This window comes from Motacilla alba, chromosome 8, assembly GCF_015832195.1.
Source record: "Motacilla alba alba isolate MOTALB_02 chromosome 8, Motacilla_alba_V1.0_pri, whole genome shotgun sequence".
Classification (NCBI taxonomy): Eukaryota; Metazoa; Chordata; class Aves; order Passeriformes; family Motacillidae; genus Motacilla; species Motacilla alba.
In genome coordinates this window covers 10,950,062-10,962,148 of record NC_052023.1, presented here as the reverse complement: position 1 = coordinate 10,962,148, position 12,087 = coordinate 10,950,062, and the positions used below count along the sequence as shown (strand labels likewise).

General features: G+C 51.7%; 1 protein-coding gene across 7 annotated transcripts in view; it reads left to right on the top strand.

The window, feature by feature from the left end:
- Positions 1–12,087, top strand: part of SZT2 (SZT2 subunit of KICSTOR complex) — a 53,957-nt gene that overhangs the window by 19,676 nt on the left and 22,194 nt on the right. For 5 of the 7 annotated variants that reach the window (XM_038144249.1, XM_038144251.1, XM_038144247.1 and 2 more), the window contains 24 exons: positions 294–372; positions 694–791; positions 1,044–1,212; positions 1,702–1,816; positions 2,302–2,415; positions 2,895–3,095; positions 3,217–3,329; positions 3,823–3,964; positions 4,530–4,688; positions 5,312–5,516; positions 5,733–5,845; positions 6,309–6,567; positions 7,900–8,065; positions 8,150–8,242; positions 8,421–8,502; positions 8,635–8,916; positions 9,281–9,419; positions 9,643–9,759; positions 9,875–9,938; positions 10,303–10,488; positions 10,557–10,889; positions 11,018–11,207; positions 11,608–11,682; positions 11,861–11,999. In XM_038144249.1, the coding sequence (XP_038000177.1) occupies positions 294–372; positions 694–791; positions 1,044–1,212; positions 1,702–1,816; positions 2,302–2,415; positions 2,895–3,095; positions 3,217–3,329; positions 3,823–3,964; positions 4,530–4,688; positions 5,312–5,516; positions 5,733–5,845; positions 6,309–6,567; positions 7,900–8,065; positions 8,150–8,242; positions 8,421–8,502; positions 8,635–8,916; positions 9,281–9,419; positions 9,643–9,759; positions 9,875–9,938; positions 10,303–10,488; positions 10,557–10,889; positions 11,018–11,207; positions 11,608–11,682; positions 11,861–11,999 (3,633 nt within the window). The remainder of the gene's footprint in view (positions 1–293; positions 373–693; positions 792–1,043; positions 1,213–1,701; positions 1,817–2,301; positions 2,416–2,894; positions 3,096–3,216; positions 3,330–3,822; positions 3,965–4,529; positions 4,689–5,311; positions 5,517–5,732; positions 5,846–6,308; positions 6,568–7,899; positions 8,066–8,149; positions 8,243–8,420; positions 8,503–8,634; positions 8,917–9,280; positions 9,420–9,642; positions 9,760–9,874; positions 9,939–10,302; positions 10,489–10,556; positions 10,890–11,017; positions 11,208–11,607; positions 11,683–11,860; positions 12,000–12,087) is intronic. The other 2 variants (XM_038144254.1, XM_038144250.1) reach the window with 1 other exon arrangement.

The following is a 12,087-nucleotide window of genomic DNA, read 5'->3' as shown; positions in this document are numbered from 1 at the left end:
AGCTCCTAGAGCCTCTTGGGTCAGTGCTTTACCTAGTTCTGCAGCTTTAGTTGGAGAAAATGAGAGAAAATGTCCTGGAAAACATGCAAAAGGGCAAGAGGTGTTACTGTACCTGGTGTTGCTGATCGTCACACAGGCTGCTCTGGCAGTGTCATATCTCCCCATTCTCTGTGTGCAGCTCCCTGTCTTGAGAAGGACGGTGTTTTGGGGTGAAGGATAGAGTCATTCTTGCATTTAAAGCTTACAGTATGGGTGGAGAAGTCCTGCAGGTCTGACTTCCTCTCTGTTGCAAGGGTTCGTCTGTCAGAGGGTTTCCACTTTGCATCCAGCGGAGATGGCATTATCAACATGGTGCTGGAGCTGCCCATGCAGGTGAGCCTGGCTGCTGTCCTCTTGTGGACACAGTCCCTCATTGCTGGTCCTGGGGTGGATTTGCCTTCCTGTGATAGATTTATCATCTGCTTCTAGCAGATTGACATGTTCAGGGAGAAAGTAAAGCCGCTTGTGGGTTGGGCATTTTTCTGCCTTCATCTGCATTTAGAGAGCTGCTTTGTGGTAGGGGCGTGCTGTGCTGGAGGAGTTCTTGGGGTTGGGACAGGCTTCCTCTTTCCACCCCTGCTAGTGGTGCTGTGTGATGGGGCTGTGCTGTGTAAGGGGGTACTGGCTAGGGCTCATGCAGTGTCTCCCCTCCAGATTGATGGCTCAAGTGAGAGCAGCAGTGACAGGGAGAAGCACACCTGTGTGGTCCAATACATCCTCTTCCCGCCCCACTCTACCTCCACCAAGGACAGGTGAGGCTGCTCTTCTGCTCCCGGTGGGGGTTGGCAGTGGAGTCACAGCTCCAGACTTTTGCAGTCTGTGTGGAAAGGAGGGAGACCTCCACCATCTGGTACAGATAACCAGTTGTCATTGATCACCAGGTCGCTGGGGCTTCACCTGCCACTCTTGGGCTCCAGCGGCTGCTCTCCCAGCTCTGAGAAAAACTGAAGTGAGCTGCTGGCTCTGTGCCACCTCACAGGACTTTCCTTTTGACTTCCCTCCAGCTTTTCCACAGATGATGACAATGATACAGAGGTAGAGGCCATTGAAGTGGACACAGAACTGAATTTGGTCACTGAGTGCTGGGTAGAGCCACAGAGTGGCCATGTCCACAGTACTGCTGAGAACTGGAAGCACCTTCATGGCTTGCCCTACCAGAAAATACCTAAAGCGGTGAGTCCCTGAAGGGGGAGGGGCATGGGCTCTTTTGTGGAGGGAGAAGGGTTCAGTGTAAGTGCATCACAAAACTGCAGGTAAATACTGAGGGCCAGAGGAGATGAGAATGCTAGTCACAGAAGAGTCTGAGATTTCTGAAAGAGGAACTGATCACTGGCCATAAAAGATTTCTTGATTGCAGTGCAGTGGATGCAATGCTGCTTTGGGATAGCTGGGAAAGCACAAATTATGTGTGAAGAATCATTCCATTGGAGGAGAGCAAGCTGGACCAGAGCAGGGACTGCAGGTAGTGCTACCAGCACTCCTCCTGAGCAAGAGGAAAACAGGCTAAAGGGCTGGTGGAGAAGGAGGGAGCAATGAGTGAGAATAGGGCAGCTCAGGGAACAGGATAATAGGTGTTCCTTCTCCTTGCTTTTAGACTCTTTTCTTCTGCATTTGTGGGTAATAATTCTGCTGCATAAACTGAGCCTTAACTGCTTACTGCAGCTCTATCCCCGGGACCTTGCGTGCATCGCCACCATGCTGACCTTCGAGTACATCAGCCAGCTGTGCCAGAACAAGGAGTGGGTCTGCCCTTCTTCAGACGCCAAAGCTGCTGAAGGTGAGTCCACCATCCATGTCCTAGCTAACTTGATGGAGCAAAGAAGCAGCTAGGTCTTGAATGTCTCAGGACCCACAGAAGGCAGAACAGGTATTTTGACAACTTTGTAGAATTTAATGGCTGTGGGTCACTTTGTTGCACTTATGCTAAATTGGCAGAGAAATGGCTTCAGCCTGGGAAGGCCAAAAAAGCATTGAGGCTTTCTGCCTAGGTTGGAGAGGTGACAATGTGACCTTGCTTGAGCAGAGGGGTTGGTCCAGGTGAACTTTCCAACATCAACCATTCTGTAATTGTCTGAGAGGAGCTGACTTCAGGAGCAGCTGGAAGATGAGCTCATCTCTTCAGTGATAGGCCTGGTGTGCCTGGGCAAATGGTTTCATAGAAGTCATAAAGGATATTAAGGAGGAGCTCCTCTGTTCTCAGTTTCAAGTCACAGTTCCCAGAACAGTTTGGAATGCTGGTGGTCCTGTTCATCCCTGTTGCAGATCCAGACATGGGGCCTGGCTTTCGAGTGCATGAGATCCCATTCCAGTTCAACCTCATGAAACTCTTGCCCAGGTGCCAGCAGGTGGAAATGTTCTTTCTAATGCTGACAAAAGGTAGGTGCCTCTTCACCACCTGCCTCCCCTTGTCATCCCTCCATGACGATGGACAGCCTGCTCCTCATGCTTGTCTCCCTGGGCAGCAGCATGTGAGCACTGCCATGCTTCTTTTAGTAGCTCAGTGCTGTTCTTCCCAGCTCTGCAGCCCCAGGGCTGTCCAGCTATATTGCTGCCTTTCCTGGGATGATAATTTGTAAGAGCTGCTTTTGAGATCACTAGATAGTAGCTTTGTGGTGGTGGTTTCTTGTTTCCCCCAGTATCTCCACAACAGAGTAGCAGGGTGGGTGAGTGCAGGGTAACTAATAATGCCAAAACTCCAGGGCCTCCTCAACACTATCCAAGTTAGTCTTGCAGAGGTGCTGGGGAAATTCCTGGCTTTGTGAGTGTTGCTTTGCAAAGGGCTGTCTCCTGGGGTCCTGGGCAGGTGGTGTCTATGGAGATGCTGTCGCTGAAGCTGCCATGATTCTATTTTGAAGCAGAGAATGAGGAGGTGACCAAGGACTCTTCGTTTGTGCCCAATGAAATGCTACTAAACCTCTTCCATGGCTGCCTTCAGCATGACCTCAGTGACCGGGAGATCCCCATGGCCGATGCTGATCACGTGGCTTTCATGGAGCAGGTTCTGCAACGGGATCGTGATGGCCATCAACCCCCCTTCACGCTCCCTGTCATCAGAGGTAAGGACCAGGAGTGTGGCAGTAGTGACACCAGCATCAGTGAGGTTTTTCAGGAGCCTTGCTTTCAAGTCTCATCCTCACTTGGGGTGTCTCAAATTGGTTTCTCTGTGCTTCATTTCAGAAGAAACCCTAAAAGCTTCTGGGACCCTGGAGCAGCAGGATGCTTCTGCATCCTATCATCTTGTTGGCAGTAATGGCACCAGGGATATGACTGGCTCCACAAGTACTCTGCAGGTACTGCTGTGCTGCTGTCCTTCTCCCAAGCCCCCTCAGAAACGAGGCAGCAGCTGTTAAAGAGCAGGAGAGTTAAAAGGGCTGAGAAAGGCTGAAAGGCAGCTGTTCTTCCCCATCTTTGGCAGCAGTTTAGGCTGTATCCTGTGTCTGAAGTCAAGCAGGAATCTAGAAGGTGTGTGGATAGTTGCACTCGCTATGGGCCAAGCCTGTTACAGCAGCACTGGTACTGTGCTGCAGATTGTTCTGAAACCATGGGCACTCACTGCCTAGAGGTCAGAACCTGCCCCAGCACAGCTGGCTAAGCATCTCCTGACTGTTGTGCTGTACCTCCTGGAGCCAGGCTGCTCTGAGAATGTGCAGAGGTGACCAGGGTGGGTTCAGCACAGTGCCAGCCAGCAGGCCTAGAAGAACTTGCTCTGTGTGCTTGCTACCTGTCTCAAGGTGGGCCTGTGCCATTTGCCATGAGTTTATCTGACTTCTGCTCTTCCGTCAGAGCCTTGGCAACACAGAGCTGCCTGAGGATGATGTGACACTGAGTGACACGCTGGGGCCTTTTCCCCCTCAATGGCGATGTTATGCCAAGCTGGTTAACCCGCAGCACGTGTTCCTGACCTTCCTGCCAGCCACCTTCTCAGGTGAGGGGGTCTGTTGTGGGGAGCAAGAGGAGGCAGCAGTCCTACACACCTCCTCAGGGAAACAGAAAAAACAGAATCAGCTCTTGCAGGGTGGAGAGAAAATTAAATAGCAGAATTCACGCACAGTCTTTTTGCACCACATGGCCAGGAATAGAATAGTGCCAAGTGTTGAATGTCCTGCTTTTCTCTCAGCATGTAGTGCTGCCCACATAGGGTTTTCAGGTGGTGGATGTGGTGTTGAGTTGTTTGCTAGCTGCAGCCATTTGGACTGTTTTCCCAGTGGAATTGTTGATGAACAGATTAAGGAGATTGCTAATGGGATGGTCTGGGAGAGTCCCTGCTTCTTGGCATTGGCACTGCTCTGGCTTCCACTGAGCCACTGGTGAAGGCTCACTGAGCCACTGCTCACTGGGCAGTGCTTGGCTCAGGTGAAGGCTGCTTGGCTCAGGTGAAGCTGCTTCTACACACAAAGAGGTAGCAGGAAATCTGATGTCCTGGGAATGTAGATTGAGAGGTTAAGCTGTTCTCACTGGACAAAGGATGATTTTATTTCCTTTTCCTCCAGATGTACAGAAGCTGATGGCTTGTGGGTTGGACAAATCTCCAAAAGATGAGAGTCGATCTGGAGAAGATACCATGGGACCTGTCAGTGCAGAGCGAGTCAGAGCTGAAGAGGGGGATGCTGCAGTGCCATTGCCAACCCTCAGCATAACACCAGCTCATGGTACTGACAGCACCTTGTTAGAGATCGGTATCCTTGCTATTCTTGAGCATACTGTTGAGCAGATCAAAGCAGGAGGAGTGGCAGGCTGCTGCAGCCTGTCAGCAGAGTCAGGACAAGAGGCACAGTGATGTTCATGGGAACATGAAGGAGTGTAATGCGAGTTGGGTGCCCATGGCCTAAGGTTGATTCCTTGTGGGCAAGAAGGTTGCAGGTAAGATAGAAGCTACTAGGAATGGCAGCAGTGGGCTGCACCGGAAAGTCAGTGACTCTCATTTCATGGTCCAGACTGGCACTGTCAGCAGCACATTGTCTTAGGGAGAAGGGCACTGGTCTTGAGGTGTATGGGATTTGATTGCACAGCCCCTAGGGCAGGTCAGACATGCTCGCAGTGATGATGAAGGGTTGTGCTGTACAGGAGGTAGTGGTGATGAGCAGTCATGGCCGTAAAGGGGATCAAGGTGGCCAAAGCACTGAGCTGAGTGGCTGGGGGCTGGGTGAGGATGAGTGGTGAGAAGCTTGAAAAAACAGTATCTAACTGTGTTGCTTCTGTGGGAGCTGTGATGTCTCAGACCAAGAGCTAGGAACCATCAGAGGCCTTTATCTTAGAATTGTCACTTTTGCAGAAGTGAGCCAGGACCCTGGGGAGCAGAGTGGCCCCTCCCGGAGAGATGTGCACATCTCCTTCTGTCGGCAGAACTCGCAGTCTGAGCTGGCCGAGTGCCGCCGGTTTCGCTGCCCCATTTACATCTACAGCTGCTCTCTGGAGCTGTTACGAGAGCAGCTCGTCAGCCCACGGGCACACCGCCCTCCTCGGGACATCTTTTTCAGGTAACACCAACCATACGTGGTACCTAGACAAAAAACAGAGGAGTTTCCTTGACAAGAGGCTGGCTCTGCCACTGTCTTCTTGGCTTGGCTTGGCCTCTCTGCCTTATAGCAGCCACTGCCTGAGCATGTCCTAGGCTCTGCTTTACTGGCACCAGAGCCATTTACAGTCTAAAACGTGTTTCGTTGGTGCTAAAGGCTGTGGTTCCTCTTTTCCAGGTCCCAGTCTCTGGAGCGTCCTCCAACTACTGCCTGGCTAGACCACAAGCACAAGGAGTTGGTGACTTACTGCACACTGCTGCAGGAGCACTCCCACCAGTGCTATGTGAAAGGTGAGCAGCAGCACAGTGGGACCTGTGGCAGGGTTGGGGTTGGACCCTGGATCTTCTTCTGAGAAAGCAGTGTCTCATTTTCCTTGTGATCTTACTCCAAGCAAAGGGAGGAGCTGTGGGACTGATGTGCCACCAGGAGAGATTTAAAGATGCCTCTGTGTATTCCCTATGGGCCTTGCAGAGGCTGTTCTCAAACCTGTGGAGTGCTGTGAACGAGCATCCCTTCTTTGATGCCTTCCTCTCACCTTCAGGGTGACAGAGTGCTGGCGGCACTCTGGTGTCACCCAAGCCCAGGCTAACACGTGGCATAGGTGCCCTGGCTGCCTCCTGTCTCCCAGCACCAGCACTGACTCCAGCTCTCTGCTGGGGCTTGGTGAAGATCTGTATGTGGCCACTGCCTGACTCCCACAGCCTCACATCCCTGGGGTGCCATGGAATGCTCAAGCACTGTGTTTATCTCTAGGGCTGTTCAAGAGCCTTCAGCAGTCACACAACATCAGCTCCCAGGACCTGCTTACTGCCATGGACTACTGCGAGGAGCTGCTCCAAGAGATTGATATCACCAACTTCCTGCTGACGGTGTGCAGCCACGTGCGCTCATTCCGAGAGAGCCATCAGCATTTCCATACACACTCCAAGGCAGCCAGCTTCCAAGTGGGCAGCATAGAGCAGGAAGAGGAACAGACCTCTAGGGAACGAGGTGTCTTGGTCTCAGAGTCAAGGTAGGGACCTACCTCTGTCTTTCTTCTGTTCTTAGCATCGTGCCAGGACAAATCTTTTTTCAGGCAACTTTTAGTGCCTGCTAGAAGAAATGCTGTAGGGCAGAGCCACACAGAGGAGCAGATACTTACAGTGAGATACCCACCTGGTATGGTGTCCACCAGGACCCTCTATTTTTAGTCTCTGATGACATGCATCCTTTATTTCTCTTGTAGTCTTGGCTCATTACTGTCCCATCTGGCCTGAGCTGGAGGGCAGTTTGTCTGCAAGCCTGCAAGACTTTTTTCTGGAGAAATTATGCATCTCCTGTTGCTTGACTCATTTGGGTTTGCTGTTGATTCTGGTGTAAATGACAGCTTTGTTATCCTTTTCTAATATATAAAGTGTCAATTTTGAAATTAAAACTCTTGAAAAAATGCACAAGAGAAACACCAAGGCAGAATTGAAATATGCTAAACTTCTGTCCTGTTCCTTAAGGTATTTGTGAGGTTTGTATCTCCTCTGAAAACTTAAGGAAGAAAGAACTGCTGTGCCTTAGTGTCTGTCAAAGAAACACTTAGGTTCTCTGCACAGTTCCTTTATGTGAATTCACTAGCATTTGTTGGGAATCTCCAGTGCTATGGCATCTTATACTGTAAATCATTGAGGTGAGACTGTGATTTTGAAGAACTTCCAGTGTTTAAAAATTAAGGTGACTTCAAGTGCTACTTTCCCCAAGAAAAACTGTGGCAACACTTTTTGTTGTTGATGTTTATGGGATATTTTGAATCACTTATCTGAATGCAAGTTGCATAAACTTTTAGTGGAGAACATATAGCTTGTAACACATTGCACCCAGATCTGCCACCTGCATCACTAATTTGCGTACCAGGGGAGTGCTTTGACCAGTCAACATCCCACTCCCTAGATTGTTTTTCCTGAGTTTTAGGGACTAATTCTGTCACGGAACTGCTGAGTGGGCATGGGCCTGAGCTTTGCTGCCCAGACACAGGGGTGCTGACATGGTGGTTCTTGCTGTGAGGTGCCCTGGACTGACTGCTGGTAGTTCAGGTTGCTGCAGGCCTGTCCCTGTAGTCTGTGTCTGTGTTTCCCAGGCAGGGTGTGTAGTGTGGCGTACAGACATGGCAAAGTGATCAGCGTGGTGAAACTACCTCAGGCCTGGCTTCGGACAGCATCTGGGCACATGGGTGGCTGCTGGGCTGTGGAGTTGTGGGTGTTCACATTGTGTTGACACAGATGAGGTTTGGGGAGGTGGGATACTGGCAGGATGGATAACATGTAAAACTTGTCTTGTTTCTCGATCTGCCTGTCTGACCTGTCCACAATCCTGTCAGTGCTGAAATGGAAGACTACAGTGAGCAGGACTCCCATAACATTGCCAGCCCCACGGAGGAGCCAAAGAGCAGTGTGGGCACCAGCTGCTGTTCAGAATTTCCCCTCTCACTGCTGGAAATTGGACAGCCCTGCCAGGCACACCCAGACTTGCATAAAATTATCCAGGTGAGGAATGTGCAAGCTTGACCTGGCTTCAACAGGAGGGGGTAGAGTAGAATGTCTGCTTCTTACTTGGGGTTTCTCTTTTAGGAAAAATTCCTGGAAATTGGAAGTTTACATTTCAAGCCAGTGCCATCAAATCCTCACTATTTCTTCTACTGCCCTCCATCAGCCAAGAAAGAGGTAGGCATGGGATTGTCCTGGCAGGCACCTGATCCTTGTGGAGTATCTTTTCTTGCTGTCAAATATGGATTTGGGGCTGGCAGACCTATGAGTAGACTTAGTCCCTGGAGCTCCCATCAACTACCTGATGTATTGCCTGGAATGGTTGTAGTATGTGCCCTTTCTCTCTCCATCTCAGGAAGAGGCATCTCGGGATCAGGCAGACAGGAAAGGCAGCGAGGACATGGAGGGATCAGAGGCAGAAATGGCAGCTGAAGAAGGTAAAATTTGCTTGCTCTGTCTTGGAAAAGAAAACGTCTGTCCATGTGGTGATGCCTTTCAGAGCTAGGTGTGTCTGGTCGGGTCTCTGGAGATGTGGACCTGGTTTGCTGACAGGGAACCTGTTTCAACAGGAACTGTGTCTGGATGCTGCATTGCCACAGAGAGTGACCCAGAGCTGGAGGTGGAGTACCGTGAGAAGCTGGAGCACGAGTTCCCAGACACAGATTCCCTCTCAGACTCCAACACGGTGAACCAGGATGACGACTCCTTCAGCGTGCTGGGAGGGGACTCGCTCAATGAGCAGGAGTTCCTGGAGCAGGAGATGCCCCCGCTCTTTGTGCACCTGACCTGCTCAGTGAAGCTGCGTAGCCAGCACAGCTCCATGCCCGTGCAGTCCCTGCCAACTTGTCTAGGTAAGAACAAGTCTTGCTGGGGGATTAAATGGCGGTAGGGCTTCTGTCAGATCCCTGCTGTGTGAGCAGCCCCTGGAACAAACATACTGTGTCTTAAACAGCAATCTCCCTGGACCAGCCTTCACTGTAAACCCCCAGGGTTTGCTATCATCAGACAAGGGCTTTTTCACCAGGTCTCCCACTTTCTGTGGGATTGGTCATGGAAGGTTGAAAGGATCATGGAAGATGATGGTGGCCTTCTTGAGCCTGTCCAGGTGTGTGTGACAGCCACCTCTTGCAGTCTCTGTACTTGCCACCAGGCTGGGTATGTGTGCAAGCAGAGATGTTTGTTGCTTGAGTCCCTTGGTTTGTGATCTCTCCTCAGGTGAAGTTCTGGGCTGCCTGGAAAGCTGCCAGGGCTTGAACACCATTGACTTGGGGGACCTCTGCGTGACCCTGGACATCTTTGTGTTGACACTGCCCCTGGAGATAGAAGTTGTGAACACAGACATCCTCCACAACAGGTGAGAGGCCCAGTCACCCACCCTCTCCCTGCCCTAGCCAGACAGTCTTTCTTGGCTCATCTCCATGTACTGAGACTTAGGATTCTTCTTCAGAGCCTGTCACAGCCTTAAGAAAACTAAAATATTTCCTAGATAGGCTCACTTTCCCTAGAGATCCCTTTCCTGCTGTCTCTGTTTATCCTCTCTGGCTCCAGTGCTCAGGCTGCTCTCTCTCCTGTGACAGATGCACCTCAGAGAGCAGCGTGTCCTTCACGCGCTCTCCAGGGCAGCCGTCCTCTTTCCGCTCGGATGAGGATATCATGCACAACCTGGAACGGCTGCCGTCCACCGGAGATGAGAGGTATGGCACAGGGGGTAGCAAGCCCCTCACTGCTTCCTTTTACTGCCTGGGAGCTGCACTGTGGTAGCTGCACAAATGAGAAGGACTCGTTGATTCTTTGTCTCCTCTCTCCTAGGCACCCTGCCCTGTCCAACCTCCCTGGAGTGCACAGGCAGGCTATTGAAGCCACCATGAATGAGGTAAGCCAGATTTGCCTCCCTGCTTCCAGCTAGAGCACTTAACTGCTGTTCCACGCTTCCTAGCCTGCTCCAAGCTGCATCCTGTCAGCTGAACTGACTGTTAGCTTTTACTGGTGTCACATAGGCTGGCTGTTAACCTTGTGGTTCCCAAGAGTGTGGGATTACCCTGAGATAATTTTTGCTGCAGTTGGGGTGGGCCAGGCAGAGCTGTCTTCTAAAGGCCTTTTCTTCAGTACATTCAGGAGATGAGGGATGTGGGTGATGGGGGAGGCTGCCTTCATCCTGTTGGGGCTTGAGTGAGAATTGGGGGAGGCTTGCAAACACAAGTCACCTGGATGTTGCTCTGTGTCCTTGCTCTGCTCAGATTCGCTGGCTCCTGGACGATGAGATTGTGTCAGCGCTGCGTCACTCGCAGGTCATCAGCACCTCCATCCTGCACAGGGTGGCCACCCACATCTATAACTCCAAGGGCCGGCCCAGCTGCCACAGCGAGGTGGTGCTGCTCCAGTTTGTCTTTGGGCCTGAGCACTCTCTGGAGAAGTTCAAGGAGGTAAAGAGAAAGCCCTGAGGCAGCATCATGCTTTGCTAGCACGATGCTTATTCTTCTCTGTGTTACAGGAGTTCAGAAGAATGGCTCTGCCAGGCTACATGCTGAATGCAGAAGGCAACGACTACCACTACATCTCCATCAGCCGCCTGCACTCCAGGAGGACTGCTCCAGACCCTTCAGGGACACCCTGCTTGCAGCAGCCAGGTGCAGGGGGCACCAGGACAGGCCTAGGCCAGGAGGGGACCAGTGAAACAGAAGCAGAAGGCTCTGAGCTGTCACACCACACAAGCTGTGTCCTCCCAGAAGGCGGCCAGGGTCTCTGGGAGTGGCCAGAGAGTGAGACACGCATTGTGCCGGACACAGGAAACCCTGCAGGTGGAGGCAGCCACACACAGAATGAGGTGAGGAGCGCTGAACAATCTGTTGATGAGAAGCTGTGGGACACTGATAATAGAATGTAGAGGGATGATGGGATTTTTTTTTCAGTGCCTGTTTTTCTGGTCATTTTTGTGACTTTGGCTTTATGCAGGCTCCAGGAGATATGCTGAGACTTGATCAAAGCAGAGCACCAGGCCAGGACTCCATGGAAGAGGCAGTTCCAGAGACAACCATACAGTCATTGCCATCGTCGTCCTCTGAAAAGGGAAACAGTGAGAAATCACCACTGGTGACACCATCTGCAGCAAGCCTGTCTGAGTCTGTAACACAGGGCAGGGAAGGTAGGAGCTGCGGCATGGGCAGGATGTAGCTCAATATCAGAAACTTTAAAGGGAAGAAGCTAATTCTGGCTGTGACATACATAATATAACTGCTACTCCTGTTCCTGTCCCTAAATACCTGCATTGGTACCCAGGACTTTGGTCTCTTCCTTGCAAGGGTGCTGGAAATCCAGTGCTTAACAGTACCTAAGATACAGCAGCTGTGCTGCTGCACTGATATCCCTGATGACATGCAGTTCCTGGTGACTTCAGAATGGCTGTGAGAGCCCCATTCCCCAGCACTGCCTCCCCGTGGCCAGCACAGCCTGGTTGTCCTGTGGCATGACGTTTCTCCAGCAGATGGGGCATGTGATGGGGCTTAGCAAGTACGTTCATGGTCAAACCCCTCTTCTCCTTGCAGGCTCCAGCAGGCAGCGTCCCAGCCGTGTGCAGAGCCTCGTGTCGAGCCAGGGCAGCATGGACTCCGACCATCTGGGTGAGTCTGCCAGGGCAGGGGGGATGACAGCGTGTGGTGGCACTGATAGTGACACACAGGTGGGGGGTCTCTGTGCCTGGGCTGGGGTGAGCCCTGAGGGCAGGGTTTGTGAGTGGCTGCCCTGCCCAGGGAGGAGGTGTTCTGCCAGGCCTAGGGCTGAAGTGAGGCTGCATTGCAGGTTATGATGGGGGAAGCAGTGACTCGGAGTATGAGGAGGCATTAATGAGCGACCAGGAGCCCAGGTGTCCCCTGATGCCGGATTTCTGGCTCATCATTAAAATCCATCAGGACCGAGTGGAGGTCTATTACCACACACGGTAAGGAGGCTCCCCTGTCTGACCGCTGCCTCTCTTCACTGTGACCTTGTTGCCACTCACTCATCTCTGGACAGAATCTTCTCCCTGC